General features: G+C 39.0%; 1 protein-coding gene across 4 annotated transcripts in view; it reads left to right on the forward strand.

Moving 5' to 3' along the window:
- CSNK1A1 (casein kinase 1 alpha 1) overlaps positions 1 to 22,281 on the forward strand; it is a 36,622-nt gene extending 14,341 nt beyond the window's left edge. The window contains exons 4-11 of one of the 4 annotated variants that reach the window (XM_074884037.1): positions 1,542 to 1,640; positions 4,051 to 4,134; positions 7,448 to 7,587; positions 10,856 to 10,934; positions 11,946 to 12,020; positions 13,245 to 13,351; positions 14,197 to 14,345; positions 19,614 to 22,281. In XM_074884037.1, coding sequence (XP_074740138.1) covers positions 1,542 to 1,640; positions 4,051 to 4,134; positions 7,448 to 7,587; positions 10,856 to 10,934; positions 11,946 to 12,020; positions 13,245 to 13,351; positions 14,197 to 14,345; positions 19,614 to 19,621 — 741 coding nt within the window. In that variant the 3' untranslated portion in view covers positions 19,622 to 22,281. Of the gene's footprint in view, positions 1 to 1,541; positions 1,641 to 4,050; positions 4,135 to 7,447; positions 7,588 to 10,855; positions 10,935 to 11,945; positions 12,021 to 13,244; positions 13,352 to 14,196; positions 14,351 to 19,613 lie in introns of those variants that run through there. The other 3 variants (XM_074884039.1, XM_074884038.1, XM_074884040.1) reach the window with 3 other exon arrangements.
- Positions 22,282 to 22,528: the final 247 nt, after the last annotated feature.

The raw sequence follows: 22,528 nt of genomic DNA on the forward strand, positions 1-22,528 counted from the left end.
CAGATCTAACAAATGCAACTTTATTAAAGTATTGAGATTAATATGAGTGGATTAACTCCTGATAGCAGCCATAGGAGTGGTGTTAGGAGGTCTGAACCAGTCTCCAGTTACGGTTGATATGAATCAGTGGGAACCTGTTATGTGTTGGCCAGCAGCAGTGACAAGTGGGCAACATGAGGGTCTATGGGTCTGTTCTTACTGAATGTCACTATGCCCTCCCAACTTCCTGTAACTTCTAGTACCAGACCATGGGCTAATAAAAACTGTTTTGCTTGTTGTGGTGCTTAAAGACAGTTCTTAAAGCTGTTAGTGGAGATGCCACTCTACCTCAAGCTTAATCAAGGCCTCTAAAACTGAAGTCTGTTAAGTCTTTTTCCAGCAATTGATATTTTTCAACATGGTCATGGCCGGCATTTGAAAAGGCCAGCCATATTTATTTCTTGCTATTTAACAAATAACTTGATTGTGCTGTCTTCAGCTACTTGAAAGGCAGTAAGGGTTTCTCGAATGGAATTTTCAGTGGTAGTTTAAATTTCATCTAATATTACGTAATTGATGTTTGTTAGTACCAAGTTGTCACTTAGCCAGATGCTCGTAGAATCCCAGGCTCTTGGCCAAGGAAGCTCATGGCATTTGTATGGAGACAAGGTCAGCTGTCCCTCTTCTCAGCTGCTTTAAGTGAGTGGTATGCTTGCTTTTAGAGAGCCATTTGCCTGCTCAGTTAGCTGGAGTCTGGGTGTTACAGCGTCTCCAGGGAATCTGTATGGTTTTTCTGCAGTATTTCTTTGGATGATAAACATTAATTAGTTGTCATCTGGGAGACATAGACAGGATGTATGATATCAGTGCACGGAACTGGCTTTTAGAGCATAGTCCAGTAGAACAGCTGTCAAGGGTATGATGTTGTAACAATTCAACTTGCTAAAGACTGTGTGAAGACTGTTTTAGTAGCTGGAAAGCTGTACCGCATAAACGCATGTGCCGTGATCTCACGCACAGGAAATGCATGACTGTATATGATGATACAGATGTGCCATAGTTTCTCTGAGTCTTTATTGCTAACTGTTATTCCTGGATCACCGTAGCCTAGATATGACAGTATGGGCCACAGTCAAGTTATTACTTGCTCTATGAAAACTGTTACCTGGAAAAGTGACATTTGATGATGAATGAATAACTGGGACAGGGGGAGGGAATGAGCTTTAAAATTGTCTTGTGGTAGGTAAAGAAAACGTTTGTTTGAAGTAAGAAAAAAATTACTCAGTGGGACACTGTAGTTAGAACATGAACTTGAATGTGTGGGAAATAGTTTCAGCTATTTAATTTGCCATTGCCTGACCAAGATTGTGGAATTTTACCATATAAGAAAGATAAATTTATTTGAACAGCATAAAAAAAAATACTTGGTTTTCTTTAGGCAGATATATAAACTTAAGTTGCAGAAGAAGGTAACACTAAAAATTCATGTTTGCTGAATGTTTAAGTGAATTGTATTGTGCTCATTGAAATCTTACCTGTTTTGTTGTTGCTGTTTTTTGCAGATGATCAGTAGAATTGAATATGTGCACACAAAGAATTTTATACACAGAGACATTAAACCAGATAACTTCCTAATGGGTATTGGGCGTCACTGTAATAAGGTTAGTCTAATGCTCTTTGCTTAAAAGATCCAAAGGGAATGGTTGCGTTACTTGATTCAAGCTGCACAACCTTTTTAAAACTCATTGCTAAAACTGATGTTTTGGATGCTAAACCATGGTTCTTTGATGTGAGAGCTTGGATTTCTCAGTGTCTGCTTCGAAATGCAGTGGCATACACATGTGGGTCTGACCCACCCTGTGAGATGCGCTTGATTGCAAGATGATTTCTGGGCTTGCAACAAGACTATAAACTAACCCTAGAGAATACTTAGTTACTTTTTTCAGTGATGGAGTTTCATTATAGAGATGACTGTTTTAACAGCATTTTTTTCCTCAATGATAAAGTCAAGTCTTATCTTTGGCTTTGGGGCTGACTTCCTGGGATGAAGAGAATTTGTGCCAACATGGGAGCTGCTGACCTACCAGTCATCAGGGCATTAAGTCTTGCAGTGACAGACTGGTAAAGAGAACTCTTCAGCCATCAGAACTGTGGATATGACTAATAGCCAACATGTAGATCAATTGCCTTTATAAATAAATGAAACTATGCAAATATATTGATGGAGAATTTAAGTTGTAGAGTACCTGAATGTTGTACAACAAAAAACTGCTCTCAATTTACTTTGTTGGGGGGAAAAAAAAAAAAAAACAGAGCGGGGGGGTGGGCTGAGGTTGTTGCATTTGTTTGGATGGGTAAATATAGTCAGAAGTGCATGTTTCCTGTTGAAAAGCTTACATAGAAGAAAACTTTTTTTTTATTTTTAGTTCTCTTGAGTGAAATATACTTAATCCTGCAATTTGTATGTCGAGCTCGGGCAGACAGGCAGCATTGGCAATGCATTAAGCATGCTATTTAATAGAAATTAACTTCAGGACAAATGCACGTGATCAAGCTGTTTATTGGAAGCAAGATTCCCACTTATCTTCTCTATATGCCATCCAAGAATGTCTCCTCTCTTTAGGCACTACTAGTATTTAAAATGTTTACCTTTGTTTGCCTGTATGAATGCCAACTTCAGGGCCATGAACATTAGAAGGGGAAAGCTTGATTAACATGAGATAACAGCTCTTGTCTGAAGAGGTGCAGTGCACTGAATGTTCAGATACAACAATTGTTGGAAAAGCTTGTAAGTCCAGCTGAAAGGCAGTCTTTATGTAATCCTGTTGCTGTTAAACTTTGCTTGTTCCCAAGTTTCATACTTTCACTCTGTAGAGCTCTATTTTTCTCTGCTGTGTCGAGCAGTTAGGCTCCTTAAATTTCTGGCATGACTTAGAGTATTACTTAAACTTTATAATTTTTTTTCCTAGTTTTAGTTTCTGATTTCCAATTGTTCTTTTTGGGCCATTTTTCTGTACTTTTGCACAGTCATGCTAGGTTGGCATTGCTGCACTCTGTTTCATCTTGATGTGGATTAATGGCCTAGAAATTGCTGCTGTGCTTACTTTAGTGGAGGAACACATTAGATTTGCATCAGCTGAAATGAAAAACAAAATTGCCTTTACACCATTTTTATTTTTTTCCCATTAATAGACTAGTTAGGGAGCCACGCAATGAATGGTGGTAAACACTGTCTGTGGGCATGGGTTTCATTACTGTTGCAGGGTTTTAGAGATTAGGGAGGTGGTTCTTGCCAGAAGTGCAAATCAATAGGTTTACATGAGAAAAATGAGGGAATGGGTTGCTTCAGTTTGGAACCAGATGCTTTATCTAGGGAACACTTGCCACCATACAGTATTTACTTTGTTTCTTTTTGTAACTAAGTGTAGCTTTGGGTTTTTTAGAGATGACTATACACAGTTTAAAGAAAATCAGCCACAAAGACTAGAATAGCATGGTAATCTTGTTCCAGTAGCTTCCTGTCAGTTATATTTAAAAAAAAAAAAAAGATTATTTTTTTCAAATTTGAATTTGGTGATTGGGAGAAATTTTGCTCCCACCTTAAAAGATGAATTTTCAGCTCTGCTAGAAATAAGCCCTGCATGCTTATGAAAGTAAACTTTAAGGTGACTAAATGCCTTCTACCTCTTCCTTACTGAAGATTTATTTTTTCTAAATGTCTTTTGGGGGAAGGGCAGTTTGTGGAACCAAAGGATGCTTTTGTAAGCAAAACCTCAATTTCCTTTTTTAATAGAGCCAAATGTCACCATTGCTATCCCTGGTCAAGGCAGTGCCATTTTGGAGTGGCTCACAGTTGAAATTTACCTTGTCACATCTTCCAAATTTTCTCCTTAAAAAAAACCAAAACAAACATATATAGTTTTTTGAAAACTACAGTGCTTGATGGAAGAAGGATGGCATTTGGCTACCCTATTCTTTCTCGAACGCCTCGGTGTTGCCTGTCTGCGCCGGCCATTGTTGCAATGTAAGCAATACTGTTTGATGCACTGCCACCCTCTATTGTTTGTTCAGTGTTTAGAATCTCCAGTGGGGAAGAGGAAAAGAAGCATGACTGTTAGTACTTCTCAGGACCCATCTTTCTCAGGATTAAACCAGGTCTGAACTGTCTCCTATTCCAACCTCAACCCCAAATTCATGTGCTTTATTTTTGTTTTGTTTTTGGTTTTGTTTTTCTGGAGAATGTAGACCTTGCAAAAGCACCTCTTATGTTGGCATTATTCAGACATACTTGGCAAACATGTAACATTACTAAGATGTTTCCCTGTGGCGCTTGTTTAAATTGTGGAATTATTTCTAAACTTGATATTAAAAGGGGCTAAATGTACGTGCTTGATTTCTGATGCAGAAGCAGGTTGTATTTTTGTCCTTTAAAACTCAAAAGCAATAGATTTATTGAATGTTTTGAAGGATAGACAGCCACCCTAGTGAAATAGCAGGGCTTCTGCACAGGGCTGTCTGCTTGCTTTCCTGTAGGGTTCCTGCAGTGTCTTTGAATGCATGTGGAGAAGTTCTGTTATCGCTTCAGCCAGATGCCTTCCCTTGCAGTTTTTGTTCAAAATCTTTCCAAATGTGTAATGAGGACTCCTGTATCTTCATCCATTGTGCTTATAAAACAAATTACTCCAGCAAGCTGTGTCTTGGAGAAGCATGAGTTTATCGTGTAGTCTTAAATGTAGTACTCCTAACTCTTTAAGAGAAGATGAAATGGAAAGAAATGAAGACATACACCAGTTCATAGCAGGACAGCTGGAAATTGCTGAATATGAATCATAGCGCAGGAGTTTGGCCATAGAATCAGTCCATAGCTTTCCACAATGATAGTCTTCATGTATTAAATCTGAGGCAGCTAGCTGCTGTACGCAAGCTGGCAGGCTTCTGTTGTCTGCTTCTGAAACTTTCTTATCAGTTGAGGCAGAGACTTTGATCTACTTCTCTGGTTGCTCTTGGCAAAAATCTTGCCCTATTTCTCCAGTTTCCTGCTGATTGTGCAACAAACAGAATTAAGGTGGTATGAGGTTATCTGTGGGAATACATCTGTGTTCCTGCTGGCTGGCATCAGTACATTCTGTGCTCATCCAAATCAGGCTGTATCTTCCAACTTAACTCTTTGCAAGATGGACTTACTCCTTTGTCTTACACCTATCTGGAATGGGAAATACAGAATGAGTCTAAGCTAGGGAACAGAGTAAACTTCCCCAGAGAAATCAGTGCTGTAAAATAATATCCAGTTAATTGACTAGTGTAAAACAGGTCTGTATTGCTGAATTGATTCCTTTTTTTTAAGAGGATCTACTCATACCTCTTGAGAGAAGGCAGAATTACTTTATTCAGGTCTAATATTGAGAGCTTGTAGCAGCTGTGGAAGAGGCAGAGGCATCATTTACTTTTAGAACTCTTTTGAAGAAAGTAGTCTTACCATGTCTGTGCTAAACAGGGCTAGACACCAGCTATTTATGTACTAGAGGTACTCTTCCAGTGTTAACTACTTTGATTCATGAACTGTGACTTTGTCCCTTTGTATCGTTAATTAAGGGCAAGATCCCCAGAATTACAGAAAGAACGTGAAGACTTTGAATTGTTTAAAGTGTTTGTAACTAAATGTGCAGTGAAAATATTCTGACTGCGTATAGCGTTTGGTTTTCCTTCCTTCTCAAGGCATAGTATTTTGCTTAAATTAATGGGTAAAGGCCCTGCAAAAGTAGCTATTGCAAACTATGCATTAGAGGCTGTCATCAGATCAGAAAGCTTTAATCAGAAAATAAGGGACTGCATTTGAGCTCAGGCTTTGTTTCCAGGATAGTTGCATTTGCAGTATAGTAATCACATAGAAGCTTTGTACTATCTGCTTTAGGAGTTTAGTATCAAAATCACTGATTTCCTGGTAGCTGGAGAACATGTCCGTGCTCACTAAGTGAATAACTACCTCTAGTGGTAACTGTGGCGGGTGCAACAAACACAAGACCCCCACTTTTCTGAACTGACCAGTGTAGATGATTTTAAAACTTGGTTTTGTGTCCTCTTCCTGAAAGCATTCTGGGCTTTCAGGGTGATTTTTCACTAGAACAGCAAATGTAGAACTGCTGTGCTTTGTGGTTGTGTATAAATCATTGCAAGACTTCAACTCAAGGTTTTCTTCTCTGACATCTGTAGTTTAAGAGGTTTTAAGCATTGTTTTTTCCTGTCTAGACTACTATAGTTAGAAAGTCTTCTTCAACCAGAATTCTAAAACATACCTACCATGCAATTCAGAAACTTTGTCTTTCAGTACCTTTGATACTTCCATGTTGAGTGTCACTTCGTAACTCACAGCACTTCCAGTGTGCCAGAGTGATACGCAAGTATACCTGCATCCAAGACTGAAACAAAGGGTCAATCTCCCATACTTGTTTGCATTTAAAGCTGCATCTTCTGTGCTGGAATCACCTTTAAGGTGATACTGTCTTCTTTCCATCATCTCCTTCTTCCACCCAAGTTAGTTTTGCAGTATTCATTAATCTGTAGGGGTTGTAGTCCCTGATACTGTAGTATTAATCCAGTGTTGGACTCAGGAGCTCAGCCTGATGATTTGTAGCTTGAAGACTGATTGCTAGAATTTGAAATGTTCCTTCCGTACTTCTGCCTCAGCTTTTTTTTGCCTAGTCCCAAAATCTTGTCACAAGGTACAGTCTGTATTAACCTTTGTAGATAGACTGGCTGTTAGCACACTAATTAGCACGCACTCAGTTGTTGCTAAATATCAAATCACTGGGCAAGCTTGGTTATTAGAAACCTAAATTGGATTCCATGTACTAGACTCTAGCTTCCTGGCTGTATTAATATCATCAGCAAGTGTGTCATGCTGCTGTGATAGTGGTCTGGTAGTCTTGAAATGAGCATACGATTGAAAGCAAGATGCCTTGTTTGCTGTTGAAGGTTTTGGCCTTATGCTCTGCAGAACGGTCAGTGTTCTTTGAGAGTTAGAGAACACTACAGGATATACATCATTTGCGTTAAGCTGCTGAGCTGCCATTAACTATCTGTATGTGTAAACTAGTGTGAGTGGGTTTGTAAGTGTGCTTTAGCACATACTAGTTTCCTTCCTAAATTGTGCAATGTAGTTATGGAGCTAATGTGATACAAACTACAATAGTAACATAAAATAGTCGTAGAACTAAGCTACAGATACTGAGCAGCACAATCTAATCTATTCCCCTGGAATGAGAAAAGGCTTGAACTAATTCACTATTAAGTATTTGAATTGACTAGTTAAAGCTAGTTGCAACTCTGCACTGTTACTTTGCTTCCTCTTAACTGTAGACTATTACATTGTGTGGATGGATGTCTTTTAAAATGTAGCTAATGCCTAGTGAAAGAGATGGGGGATTCCTTGCTCATATAGGAATATAATCTATTTTCATTTTTCTTTAAGTTATTCCTTATTGACTTTGGTTTGGCCAAAAAGTACCGGGACAACAGGACAAGGCAACACATACCATACAGAGAAGACAAAAATCTCACTGGCACAGCTCGATATGCCAGTATCAATGCACATCTTGGCATTGAGCAGAGGTGAGTTCAAGGAGATTACTGCTGTGCTTTTGGAGGCTGGAAGATGATCTTATTTGTAAGCTTCTGAAGTGTCTGAACTAATTTTATGTGAATAAGTGTATATATTCCTTTGCAAGTACTTTTCTTTTTGGCTGCCTATGCAAGGGTAGGGGGGAAAAAATCCATGCACCTAATTTGCTTCTTGAAGAGAGTCTAAGTCTTGCAGGCATGGGGTGGATGGTTCTGCATACTCTTCTGTTTTGTTTTTTTTTAAAGGATAAGCTATACTTCCATGTTGGATCTATCAGAGCACCTTCACAAATAAAACGGTGCACTTTCCTGATTGTGTTGGTACCTGTTAATGCCACTGCTGACTGGCTTGAGGTGCAAGTGTGTAGCCAGAAAGGGTATTCTAAAGCTGGTGTCTGTGTCCTGTTTTCTCACTCTCTCTTCAAGTTAGTAAACTATTGTTTATCCTTTTGCTTGCAAGCAAGACTTAAAGATTGTCAACTCCAATCACACTGTATTTTGGTTTCTGGTATACACAACCATAGTTGTGGCTCTGTATGTATGTACACGTGTGTGTGTATACATATTTATATATTTAAGCTTTGCTTAATCAACAAACACATGTTTATCATCTGTATCAAAAGCATATTGCTACTAAAGTATCCTAGCGGTGGTCCAGTGGAAATAGCACTTCAGGTTGTTTGGAAGTGTATGTTAGGTACTCAATGAAGTGATGCCTCTCTTGTCTTCCTTACCTATATGCCTAGATATTGTAATGTATAAGTGCAATAGTGTAGCTTTACCATGTGATGCTGAGGTTGCTTAGACATAGTTAAAACTTTCATGAATGTCTGTGCCTCTGACTTTCAATTTAATCAAGATGGGAATGACAGGATTTCTAGTGCTCAACTTCAACAGAGCATGTAACTTACAAATATTTTGTGCTTTAAAATGCTCCATGTTTCTTCTTTGCTTTAATTTCCTTAAGTGCATTTTATTGTCTGTCATTACTTAAGCCTACTTGACATGTAGGTCGAGTAGGGTAAATGACAGGTGTCATTTCTGAAGTACATTTTATAGAAGCCAAGCCGTTCTTGTAGGGGACTAGCTGTGCTAGCACCTTACAGTGAGGGGAAGGAACTGCAAAAAACTTGCTTTTGAATTTATTTGGAGGTCTTTTACCATCTCTGCTGGTAATGAGAATTCTAATATAATTAGAAATGTAGTTTGGTGCATGCTAAAAGCTATTAAACTGTCTAATTCAAGCCAACAGTGAGGCAAACAAATAATATATTCCTGCAATCAAGAGAAACCGGTCCTGAAGCTTATAGCAGAATATTTCAACTGTTAGTGCTGTACTTTAACTGTTACAGTGCATGTTTTCCTCTGTGTAATGACAGCTGTTTGCAAGGAGCTGTCTGCAATGTTATCCATTGCTTGTTTTAGTAATGGAGAGTATTGTCCTGTTTTTCAAATCCTGCAAATCACTTTTATCAGTATATGCTCAAATGTAATATATCCATTACAGATTTACAGAACTAAATGTTTCCTACTACAAAATCATGACATTAAACATTAAAACAATGAACTGGATGGGGGATGGAAACTATTAATCCCTTTATTGCTTCTGAATTTACCACTACCTTTTCAGAAAATGTAATTTTGTCTGGCCCCATAGTGGTTCACTGAATTGTATTGATGATTAAAATCTGCAATTCTAATAGAATTAGCAAGTTTTGTAGGCTGGAGTTTGTGGTCTTAGTATCATTTTTTTATCTCTCTCTTTGACTGTGGTTTCATGTTACAGCTGAGATGATCTCAGAGCTAGTTGCTGTCAAGAGGAGTGAACCAGTCTTCTCCTTCCTGAACCTTGGGCACAGCTAGTGCATTTTTGGCCTTGTGGTGAAATGGTTTAGAGAGCCAAACTGATTTTTTTTTTCTGGGATAGCTCCCTGAACTGGTTCCCCAAAGGGTCAGAGAGCTGGAACATCAGTTGAGGGGGTGATAGGCAGGCCATTCTGGTGATTATTAGTGTTTATATTGGGTTGGCTATAACATAACTTCCTCCCTCTCAGACCAAGATCTGGAGGTAGATCTGTCCAGGTTCTTACAGATTGTTCTCACTTAAAGGGAGCTGTTTTACCCTCACCCATATGTATAACTCTGTCTGCAATACCACTCTCAGCCTTTTGCTCCCTTCTAGGGTTAGTAGGTGCGTAGTCATTCCTGTCACCATTTAAATGCTTTTCTTGCAGTTGTCTTGCTGCTGCTTTGCCACCCAGGCACCTGTCAGGCTCTTTTGGTGAGGGAGCTGGGAGGAGAAAAATCAGTTCTTTTTCTGTCTTGTGTTAAATAAATGTCAGCTGCAGAGGGGCAGTCAGAGGAAAAATCTGATTCTACCACAGCTGGGAAGAGGCGACTTTGCCAAGAGGAGAAGAATCATGGCATTTTTTTTTCCACTTCAGTGAACTGTACTAGCTTTAGTAATCATGAAAGCTGTGTAGCAAAGTATGATGGTGTTCATGTGACTGAAGAGTGGATCTGGAGCATATGCAGCACAGAAAACTTTTGAAGCCTCTTAGATGAGAGTTTGCATGCAAATTCTCAGTGAAGTCCATGGGTGGATAGCTTTGGAGTTCTCTAGCTGCCTTGAAACAGACTTCTTGTGGGAAGAAAGCAGAGGCATGTATCATGCATGCACCTTTCTTAATATTGCTTGTCTTTTTAAAAGTCACAGAGACAATTCAGGGTGTTTTAATAGAATTGAAGAAAGATGCCCTTTTGGGGCTAGATGTTCATATTGGTCCCAGACTGAGGCAATGTTCAGGGGAAAATGTTCCTTAATGAAGTTAAGGCTCACGTCCTGTATCTCCCTTACAATGCATTCCATGGTTCTTACAGGTAAAACTTTAGTTTCTATCCGAGCTACTTAATTAAATGGGAAAGACATTTAATTTATCATTTTTTATTTTCCAAAGTTTTTGTTTCCCAAATTATTCCGATGTAACTGCAGATGGAAACTTACCACACACAATACCTGACTAGAGAAATGAATAGGATCTCCTTCCTGCTTGTGAAGACTTGTTATATGCCTGCCAGTGGAATCCTGAACATCTAGATGTCTTAGCTGTATTAGAAAGAGACCTTCCTTTGCACCAAAGCTTAGGTTTTATTCCTTAATTATTCTTTTTTTTTTTAAATTTTGGAATGCTTGCACTATTTGGAATAAAGTATGAAATGCCAAAATTTGTAATTCATTGTGTTCTTCCTCTTTCTCCAGTCGTCGGGATGACATGGAGTCTCTAGGCTATGTATTGATGTACTTTAACAGAACCAGTCTGCCTTGGCAAGGATTAAAGGTAGGTTATGTTGCCTTGTTTTTTTCCCCCACCCTTCCTTTTTTTTCTCCACGTTTGTGTATTGTGCTTCTGCCTGCTGGTCTGGATAGGTGGCTGTATATAATGTTTAGCTTCAGTTAATGCAAAGTGACTTTTCCCAAGACATGATACTTACACAATGTAGAAGAAAGGTTCTTTCTGCTTCTTGTGCAGCAGCAAAATGTGTATTGTTTGGCTGTAGTAAAATTTATGCTAAACAATAGCTTATGTCATCTCTGCAAATTATTATTGTCCTGTTGTGGGCTGAGGCCCTTTTTGGGAAGTAGAAAATAACATTGTTAGTGGCTTTTTGAACTGCTGTAGAGAGCATGAAAATAATCTCTCACCTAACAAGTTCAGCTTTAGTGATATCTTCAGTCCAGTTTATGGCACAACTGAATAATTATTAGCTGTAACAGGCTTGTTTCAAGTATTTTAATGTATGGTAGCCAAGTACAAGCATGGCAAATATTTCTTATTTCTGTTATATAGACTTCAGTGATTTGTTTTCGTGTTTTAATTGTTTTTCTTCCTCCGTGTGAGTTGTGTAACTCAAATGGTGTTGCAGCTGCAAGTTTTCTGAAAAGGCAAGCAGCTTGTGAAACACTAGAACTCTTCAGCTGCAAATGAATGTAATGGCTGCTTACTGAAACACGCAGGCAGCCCTTGAATGGGGTACTGAGTGGGAATTAATAGAACTTTGGCAAATGTAAATGCGAGTCTGGTCTGTTTAACGGACAAAAGCAGCAGCTAGAACTACACGAGCTGTGCCATGTGATGGAAGCATTAGACTGCGACAAATGGTATTAAACTGTGTCCAAATCTTAATACCAGATTGACCTTCATTCTCTTTGCAGTAAGTGTGTGGGACTTGGAGATTTCACATAAAATACTTATGGTTGACCAAAGGATTTTTGTCATTTTTTTTGCTACTGTCCTTGTTAATCCAGTGTTGCACAATATCTCTTATATTGTGACCTACATGTTCCACAGGCTGCAACAAAGAAGCAAAAGTATGAAAAGATTAGTGAAAAGAAAATGTCCACTCCTGTTGAGGTTTTGTGTAAGGTAAGAGTTTCCAAATGATGTCATACTGTGAAATTTCTTTTCTTCCTTGTTTTTTAAAAACTAGAGCCAACATATTAGATAGCAGCAAATGCCATGTGAGACTGAATAATACTCTTCTGGCAGTCATGGGTGCTGTGTGTTTGGCCACCCAGCAAGACTGTGAATGTGTGTAACAGGGCAGGCATTTGCTGCTATTTTTTGGTTTAGTTCACACCACCATTGTTCTAGTTCTTGGTGATTATCAGCTGTGCAGGCTCTCCAGCTCTTATGTGAGGCCTGTTCATTTCCTCACCTTCTACAGTGAAGGTTCTACATGTGCCCTTTTGGATAAATAAAACCAAGGGAGGGCTGTATAGCTTACCCATATACGCTTGTTTCTGCCTCTTTAAGGTTGTTCATATTGTCTTTGTCTCAGATAGGGGCTCTAGTGGAATTGGGTGTCAAGTGATCTTTAAAGCCATGTTGCAGAATGATGTTCTTACAATGCTGTACTTTGGGTCTTAAGATTTCTCTTGAACTGTGGCAGCCACATGCTTAGTAACAAAGCTCACTGAGAACACACAGTAGTTTTTGCACATCAAACAGGAGCACCAAGGATTGCACTTTCTAGTCGTGCACATTTATACACAGTCTGACAGCATCTTCCAGAGTGCTGAACTGTTATACCCTGTGTTTTCTTTCTTGTAGTACAGCTGAATGCTATTACCTATTTACATGTAGGCTTTAATATAGCCTTAAATTTATAAATATGTAAAGCAGGGAATCTTTGAAAGAAGTTTTCATGGTTTAAGTCTGCACACTTAATAGTGGTAACTGACCTTGCCTCTAGTATGCTCAAGGAAACATGAGTGGATTCTTCTAAGAGGCAATTACTACTTATTTTGGAGACCTAGTTAATAACAGCTAGGTTTAATTAGGATGAATGAAGTGCTTTAAATATGTTGTATGTTGGAGGTTTTGGTAGCAGACAACTTGTAATTGCAAAACATGCATCAGGTAACAATTCTGGGGAAGGAATGTGAACCTGGTAACTTGCTGATCAAATCCACTTTCTGAAATACAGAATAAATTAATAATGAGAGACAAAGAGGAATTTAGACTTAAGAATCTTCAGCCAGTTTTTCTCTGCCATCATAGACAGAAATACAGCTTTTTGCCTTCTTATAGGGTTGTTAGAAGCTTTTTGCTGCAAGCCATGGCTTGATTAACACTGTTGATTTACAGGGATTCCCTGCAGAATTTGCCATGTATCTGAACTACTGTCGTGGCCTGCGCTTTGAAGAGGCACCAGATTACATGTATCTGAGGCAATTATTCCGTATTCTTTTCAGGTCAGTCTCAAAGTGGAAAAGTACAGAAATTTCAGTGCTTTACCAGTTGGTAACTGCTCTGTGGGACTTGTACTGCAGAAAGCTGCTCTGTATGTTTGTGGTGTAGGGAGTTCTTCTGGGACTTTCTTTCATTTCAAAGTTTGAAAAGCTGTTTAAAGGACCTGAAAAATATTGTTCCGTGTTAAACATGAAGGAAAATATTCTCCTGTTTTTTGCATTGCGTGATCTGACCACTAATGCTAGAGGGTTGAGCCCATGCTTCAAGTTCTGTTGCAAGTAGCTTAAGAAATTGACCCCTCAGTAGAAGTGTTTGAAGCTTTTTGTGTTTGGAGGTTGGTGATGGGACTAGCAGTGGTGCCTGAGATGGATTTCAATGGAGGGGAATAGTGCTGTTTTATTGAGCTTGTTAGAGAAACCAGAACATAAACTCAACCTTGTGGAGGGAACAGCATCTGTCAAAAGAAGAACTGGTACTGCTCCCTCAAGAGTCTCCCTCCAGGTTTCTGGAATTGAAAGCAATTTTTATTCTATGATCTACAGTGCTGCAGTCTCTCCTTAAAACTACAACCTCAGTGCAAACAAATAGGTAAACTGGGTCTTGAGAAAGTGCTTCTTTACAAATGCAAACTTTTGCATAAACAGTGAAGAAAATGCTGCTTGATGGTATTTGGGCTTACTTCAGAATCCCTTTAAGTTAGTAATACTTAACATTTTTATCCCATTCATAATCTCCAAAGCATCTTACAAAAAGAGTTAACCTGTAGTTCCAGGTTTTCAGCAAAGGCTTGGTATTAGCAGTAAGGAAGTTATGATGTGATATAGTAAAGTATTGTACTCTTTTCTAGGACCTTGAACCACCAATATGACTACACATTCGACTGGACAATGTTAAAGCAGAAAGCAGCACAGCAGGCAGCCTCTTCCAGTGGGCAGGGGCAGCAGGCCCAAACCCCCACAGGCAAGCAAACTGACAAATCCAAGAGTAACATGAAAGGTTAGTAGCCAAGAACCAAGTGACGTTACAGGAAAAAAATTTACACTAATTTGGACAATGTCAGCAATTTAAGTGTTAGATCAAGGAGGTGGTTTAAAAAAGATATTTGGCTGTTAATTTAAAAAGCAAAAACAAAAGACGTCCTTGGAGAATTTGACTACTAACTTTATACCAAAATGTCCTTGTTCTTCATATCATTTCTTCTGGGGATGTTGGGTCATTTTAACCACTGCATCTTTTGCTCCTGCATTAACCACTTTCCAAAAACAAGAAACTGACTTGGTGTTGGGAATGTGACATTTTTATTTATTTTTATTTATATATATACATATATATTTATATATATATAAATATATAATACAATCCAAAATCCTAGACCTAACACTTCTTAAGGGGTAATTCTCATTAACTAGGCAAGGATCTAGAGACTTTGGGTTCTACTCTGTTCCAGCTGATATAGTGCTGTGGGTTTGCTTCTGTTCTGTATGCCTCAAACATTGGAGACAGAAAATTGTGAATGATTTGGCTTCCTCCAGTGGGTGTACACTGAGACACTTGGTCCAGAGTTAAAGGAAAGGACCAATGAGCTCAAAATGTCTTGGAGTCTTACTCCTAAATCAAGGAGTAACCCTGAACTGCTGTGGACTGCCAAGTCACAATTTTCTGAAGTATCTGGATGCTCTGGGTGGGGTTTCAGGTTTCTTGATTATTTTTCATGTTTGTAGGTTATGGTTTCAAAGGGAAATGTTGTGAAATGTTCAAGGTGTAATTGTGTAAAAACTGAAAACTGAGTTCTGAAAAGACACATATGACTTTTTTAAACATTCTAGAAGCTTTTTAAATTTTTTCAGTAATGTAAATATGCCTGTGTTAGTCTAGTATGTTACTAGAATGAAACTGCTACAGCTGGTGACTTACAGCCAGCCTTATAATGAAACTGATTGCTCAAGGTGAGCTGTAGATAAAATTGAAGCTAATGAGGTTGTTTGAGTGAGAATAGGGAAACTAGGTTTAAGTTATGTACTGAGGTATTGCTAGTACTTGCTATTCTTCAGTACATTCCTGACTTGACTATCACTTTTATATGTATAAAATTATATATTAAGCTAACATGGCAGACTTGGAAGTCAAAGAAATGCAGAAGTGTTTACAATAAACTTATCAAAACATTGTTTTTCATGTATTGTGGCAGCATTCAAACATTACCAGGTGGCTTTAGTCAAAATAGCTATCCAAAAATATAACACTTCATCCAGAAAAAATGAAGAACTAAAATACCTGCTGGTCTTCCCAAGACTCAATCTGAAATGGTTTCTTGAAGAAAAAAAATTTCCATAGGATGCCATTAAATGTCAGATTCTTTGTGGCATTAAAAAGTCCAACTTGTTTTGCTGGAGCTGACGTGTTATAACATTGAAGGCTGTAAACCAGTTCCTTCAACTGAAACACTGGTACATAGCAGACTCGGTGATTAAGCACCAGGCTTAGCTTGCTTCCTGAAATACAGAAGCTCTGACAAGTTCAGAACCCACTACTGAACCTGATGTCAGAGTGGGGAGGGGATGGCTGTTAGAGCAGAAGGAAATAACGTAGGTAAAAATGCAGATTCTTCACAACAGCTTGTGCTTAAAGTGAAGGTCTAACAGGAGGTCTAACAGGCAGGATGATCTGTAAATGGATGCTGCCCTGAAACATCAAGTTGTATGCATTTGAAATACTGTTTTGCTGGTGAAGTATTCTGAGGTTTAATGTGGTACTCTCCTGGCTCAGGCAGTCTCTGACCGAGTGCTATACAGTAAGTAAAGGAAAGGTCATTATAACGATTATCTGCCTCCACCTTCTAGTGATGATGCAGTGACAGAGTACAAAGCTGCAGCTGACTGAGCAGCATGAGTAACAGGGAAGCTGTCTTGCAGTTGAACCTTATAGACCATTTCTGTTTCTTGGACATTCCTCATTGCACTGTTCTTTGGTAACGAGGCCCATTGCTATAGCTATGGAGAAGTTGCTTTTTTTTTTCTAGCAGAATTTCAGTGGCTCTTGCATGGAGTAACAGTCTTTTGGAGAAATGAATCCCTCCTCTGCCCGCCCCATCATGAAGAAAAGGCTTGTGACCTTTGGATCAATCAAGCTGTAACGTCAGCAAAGCATTGAAGTAGTGCTTGTCAAACATCTGAAGACTTCCCCAGCTTCCTAAAATAGTTAACTTAGTCTCTTCAGCAAAGTAACAATTCCAGATTTCTAAAATCCTACATGCCTTTTTGTGGGGAATATTGCCTGTTAATGAAGATTTTCTGAAACCATCTAAGCTCAGGCAGGAGGCTCTATGGCTTATATGTTGCTCTGACATTGAAGATTAATGAAATACCTGGTTATTTTTTCCAGAGTTCAGTTAAATTCTCATGTAGTTGCTGTAGCAAAGCCTATGCTAAAGTGGCTTAAAAGGTTTCATGGTATCAAATTATACCCCTCTGGTAACCGTATCCAGTTTAACAAGAGTACTGGAAATAGGAATTTACAGGTGCATTTACTGGTTAAAATCGTACAGTATACCATATAAAGTGCAACTACTACTGAAGGTGTGCATCTGAGGAGGGTGGTGAAGTCTTAATTCTTTCAAACAATGTCCAGAGACTTACATGACTTAAATTGTCTGGACAGTGTGCTCCTTTATAGATATTCCTGGCTATCTTAACTCAGATCCATATTAAACCATCGCACTGAATCCTATAGGTTATTCAGGCTGAATATTCTGTTTGGTTCTAGGGAAGCCTGTTCTGTCAATGGCCTTTTTTTTCTCTTTTATTTTTTTCCTGTCCCTCTCTGGAACCCTGTGCAGTGTCTTTTGTAACAGCAAGATCAGCTGTTTTTGAACTTGGGAGAGGTGAACTGTTTCAACAGACAAAGCTTCTCTGCTGACTCTGGGAAGTTTAGCTCTCGATCTCTTGACAGTGCAGTAGTTGTTCAGGTGTGATTTGTAACAATGCTTACAGTCAGCTTCCCTCAGTCATAAAATGACTCAAGCAGTCAATCTCCGGGATAAAGTCTATCCATTCCCTTTGCGAGAGGTGTTTTTAATTCACTTCAATGTAGAGTTCTGGAAGCCTGTCAGCAGTTCCATTAGCATTCACTGGATGGCTATGGTCGTGGCAGTATTTCTCAGAACAGACTATTAGTTCACTGCTTGAGATTTAGCCAGTTGATAACTAAATACTTTTCACTGCTTGTCTCTGCAGCTACTTAATAGGGAAAAAGTTTGACTATTTCTCAAGTAGAGGTGCTTCCTAGAGTTATGACAGTACAGTTACTCTTCCTCTGTTGATCAGATCTGCAGCTATGGAAATAGTAAAGCAATCTGAGTATCTCTCACATAGCATAGAGATTATCAGAGTTTTGAGTAACACCCCGGAGGGACAAGGAGTGATGAATGTGCAGATTTGGGCTGGCCATGTACATAGTGAAGATTTGTTAGAGAGATGTGGGCATCAACTCTTCAGCACGTTCTTACTGGCAAAGTCTCGTGTGCAACATGAATGTCTCAGTGTCTCATTTGACAGCTGTGATTGGGCTGTGTTTGGGAACACTTCCATGTAGTCTTAGGAATTGCAGGGGATATCGTGGGTTGAATCCAGTTCCCTATTGCTTTCTGTAGAGTTGGGCATTCTCTTCCCCCTCATACCTTGGATTTGAGCTATTCTAACAAATAGCAGCATATCATTCATTCATTTGTCCTTTCTTCTCAGGTTCAGGATCCCATTTTCATTTGAAACATCCAGGCTTCTAAAGCAATGAGTTGATCTGTTTCTTTCCACATGGGGAGCACACTCCTCCTTTGTTGACTTAGGTTTGGCTGTTTTGATGGAGAAAGTGGTTCAAATGATGAATCAGTGTTCACTGCTGAACATACTAAATGGAAAAACAGTGTAACTTTTGGTTGTGTACATCAAGTAAGGGTTATGGACAACTTCACGCCAGTGGAACTAAGGAATCACTGGGGTTTCTGTGAGAATTTGCACTGGTGTTGGAATGACTGTCTTAATTCTGGTGTGGAAATATATATATTTTTTTTTTAGATTTTCTAGTGCTGGATAAAGAGAATTGTCTTCCTGTGCATTAAAATTTGGTTCAAAGCTGTCAAATCTTTTCTAAATCACCTGTAGCCTATTCTGGAATAGTTAAAGCTGTCTTCTGGGTACTATCCAGATATATTTTTGATTGAATGTCAGGCTATGTTTAAGACTTGTTTGCACTTGCTTCTCTCTGGATGACAGCACAAGCTATAGCTGAGGTCAGCTTTGTCTGTATTTCGCTGTGAAGAGATTTCTGTTGCAAAAACTCAGAGCTGTGGCTCAGATGAATTCATACATCAACAGAATACCATGCTGTTTGGAGGGCATCCAGAATGGAAACTTGCTTGGCAAAGTAGTCTTTGATTGAGACTCCTGTTACCTCTTTAAAGCACAGTGCTACTACCTGAGTCACCAGAAATGAGTATGTAAGCAGTCACATGAAGAGAAGTCTGACTTAGCTTGCAGTAACTGGTTCTTTGAGATCTGTGTAGGTATTCTTATACTCTCCCTCTTCCACAATGTCTTGAACTTGTCGTTTGGAGTACTGAACTTTAAAAGAATTGTTCTTGACGCCCCACCTCCCCTGTCACATGAGTTGGTTCACTTGCCCTTCCAAGGACAGAAGGGGTGCTGGTTCCTAGTCACTGTCAAAGGTTCTCACTTCTGTTCTGGTTGCCCAGAGCGTCGTACACGTGAGCGTGTAGTGAACACCAGTTACTGTAAGGTAAGTTGTTCCTGTTCCTTTTCCTTCTGTCTGTGTGGCACTGCCGTACTGCGTCTCTGAGGAGTACCACTGCAATCAGCTGACAGTTTGACATTCAAAGATATAAACATGAGACATTGCAGACAAGTAGAAAACAATCCTATGAAATTACATCCTGCTTCCTAGTGGCAATAACACAACTTGTTTTCAAACTGTTGGTCTGAATTCCTATTTGAGGCATGCGGCATCCAGCTGGTACATAAGCCTGTTTTCCAGTGCAGCGGTAGGTGTGAGTGAGAGGTGTGTGTTTGAGCTAAAGGCTGGTGGCAAATGCTGGTTAGCTTTGGAAACGGACACCAGGAACTCCGCAATTCTGAGATGGAGCAGCATTTTTCCCCTTTGAATGACCATAACTGATGTTTTATTCTCCTACTGTGAAGGTTGTTTCTCATTTTCATCCCGTATCAGTAAGTTGCCCTTGTGTTTATCTTGCAGGTTTCTGAGCATGGCGAGGATGGGACAAAGCAGAGCAGATCGGAGCAGGACTTGTCACTCCCCAAATCCTAGAAATTTTAGTTCATACGTACACTTGCCAGTGGCTGTGGGCAACCATTTACTTGGTGTAAAGAACTTAATATCAGTATAAACTGGCTCTGGGCAGTGTCAATGATGCTGCACTTTGAGTTGTAGCAGCTGTAATTGTGAATATTACTGAGATAGTGAAACATGGTGTCCAGTTTTCTATTGCATTTTTTTCAAGTGGAAAAGTTAACTAATGGTTGACACACAAGTGGAGAAAATTGTGCATATGCCAATTTTTGTTACCTTTTTACTTTGAACTACACTGCTTATGAGATCTCATTGTTTTGGAAGAATGGCATGAACAGTCTTCGGCAACAGTTGTGATAATTGTAAATGCTCACAATTGTGCACTCTTTCCTGGTTATTCCTCCCTGGGTTTTGAAAGTTGTACACTTAAAACATTCTTAAAGTTGTTGGCTTCTATGTGCAACATACCAAGCCAGCTGACATGGTAGTAACCAAAGATTCCAGTTTTTAAGCGTATGAAAGACTCTGCCTGCTTACCTGTGCTAGAAATAACAGCATCTAAAGTGAAGACTTAAGAGAAACTTAGCGACTACTAGATAATCTTTAGGACTCTGCATTAACTCTATAATGTTCTTGGTATAAAAGGAAAAACAGCATATTTGTCACGAAATTTAGTTAACATCTTACAACTGAACCTGTATGTAAGTTGCTTAGATAAATGTAATCACTGTAAACATCTATATGATCTGGGATTTTGTTTTTATTTTGAAGCGGGAGCTTTTTTGTTTACAAGTTCATTAAAAACTAAAAACTGTTTCTGTAAGGAAATGAGATTTTTTTTTTAATTTGCCTTGTTAATTCAGTTTAAGAAATCTACATTACCCTGTTTCTAAACCAAGTTTCGAGGCCATTTGTTAAGCAAAAGAAGTCATATTTCTTTCTAAATCATTTTAGATTTAGTGTTGTAACTCTTCCTCATTTTGTTTTTAAATAAATTTTGTATTTTTTCCTTGAGGGGGAAGGGGCAGTCTTGCATTTTTATAACTTGTTGTTTGAGACCAGCCCTCTATACTAAGATTGGATTTTTTTTAAAATGAAATGGCATCTTTTGCAGACCCGGTATTGGCAGCCTCCGAGCATTGCCACGTCATGCATCGGCTGGACTGACTTGTGATTGCTAGTTTTGAGAAAAATTTGAATGGAGTATTTGGATGGTTTTAAACCAAGGCATTTTCTTTCAAGTTCTTGTGAAGTGGATATGATCAGATTTACTCTTGTTCTTGGGGACAGCCTCGCACCATGCAGAGTTCACATTGGTTACTGCCCCAGGCTGTCTTCCTTCTCACTCCTATTCTAGCCCAGCTGAAAGAAAGAAGTACTTTTATTGCTGGTAATTCTTTAACAGTGTAATTTATTCCTTTATAGCATGTCAGAATAAATTAAAAAAATGTCTGAAAATGCTGCCAGATGCCTATTGTGTAAATGTTGTTTGTATGTTAGCTTTTTAGACAGTTTCCATGCATGTAGCAGAGTTCCTGCTCACAGTTCATATTTTTACTGTTTGAAAAGGTCTTTCATTTTGAAAACTGTTTCTTCAAGATCATAATACTTACACTGTGCACTCTCTGTCATCACGGAGTGGTAATCTGGATCAAGGCCGCACTCCCATGCGGTCACTATGCATACTCTCTTTACGAGAAGGATCTGCCCTGAGAAGATGGTAAACTTTAGCTGGAGAACATTGTGTGCTAATAAACACTTGTATAGATAATCTGGGAGTACAGGGAGGCAAAAAGTCTGCCTGGCTTCAGAGATACCAGTGCACATTTGGAAACTTCTGAGTGAGAGCGGTCTCTCTGTTACCTGTAAGGTGGAAGAAGAAATGTAGCTCATTCTTCTGGCTAGGATGTTTTTCTAGACTCTGAGCGTTGCCCCATCCAAATAAGGATGCTTTACAAGTAATGCCTCATGAAAAACTGGTATGTTTCTAAGAACTGGTATTTAAAATACTACATTATGTCCTTATATATGATTTCTACTGTCTAGGCAATGCATCTGACAACATGCATTGACAGAAGGGGGAGAAGCATCAGTGAAATGCCTTCTTGTCAGCTGTTTTCAGAGTGGCTGCTTAGAATAGTTTTGGCACCACTTTTCTTGCTTTGACATGAAGAAATCATTTGGTTTCAGGAGAAGAAATTATTTCATCTGTCCATTAAATTTACTCATGACTTTGAGGAGGGTTGTCAGATTTTTAGAAACAAAACTGCCTTTGATAAGCACTGTAAGCAAGAACAGTTCATATGCTTGGAGTGTCAAAATGCATTGGTTTGTAGTTCTTACAACTGCAAGCCTTGTCCTGCGGAGGAGCATGGAATCCAGTTAGTCTTTCAGACATAGAGTTTACTTCTGCACAGAAGTGTGAGCTTAAACTGTCAGCTCTGTCGTGCTGCTTTGCAGAAAACCAGCCTGCACCAGACATGCTGAACAACGAGCAAGATGGCAACCTTCCTTAAAGAGATGCTGTGATACTGAACACTCATTTACTGTGTAATCTATTTGGTTTGTAACAAAGATTTAAAACTGAAAGCATTAAAAACTATGTGGATCTTGACTCCTGGTTGCAGCTCTGCAAAGGTTTTGTGTTGGGAGGTTTACCTGCTGTCCTGATGCAAAGTCAAAAACATCGGCAAGCAATCCCAGGCCCTTTACAAGTAATTATCATTATAACAGAGGCTGTACAGCACAAGAACTACGACCTCATGCTCCCTGGAAAGTGCTAGAATTCAGGTAATGACATAAGGCTGTAACAACAGGTTCTTAGTCATCTTCCTAAGCTGTGTAACAGGGTTTCAAAGCAA

This window comes from Strix uralensis, chromosome 14 (genome assembly GCF_047716275.1).
Source record: "Strix uralensis isolate ZFMK-TIS-50842 chromosome 14, bStrUra1, whole genome shotgun sequence".
Lineage (NCBI taxonomy): Eukaryota > Metazoa > Chordata > Aves > Strigiformes > Strigidae > Strix > Strix uralensis.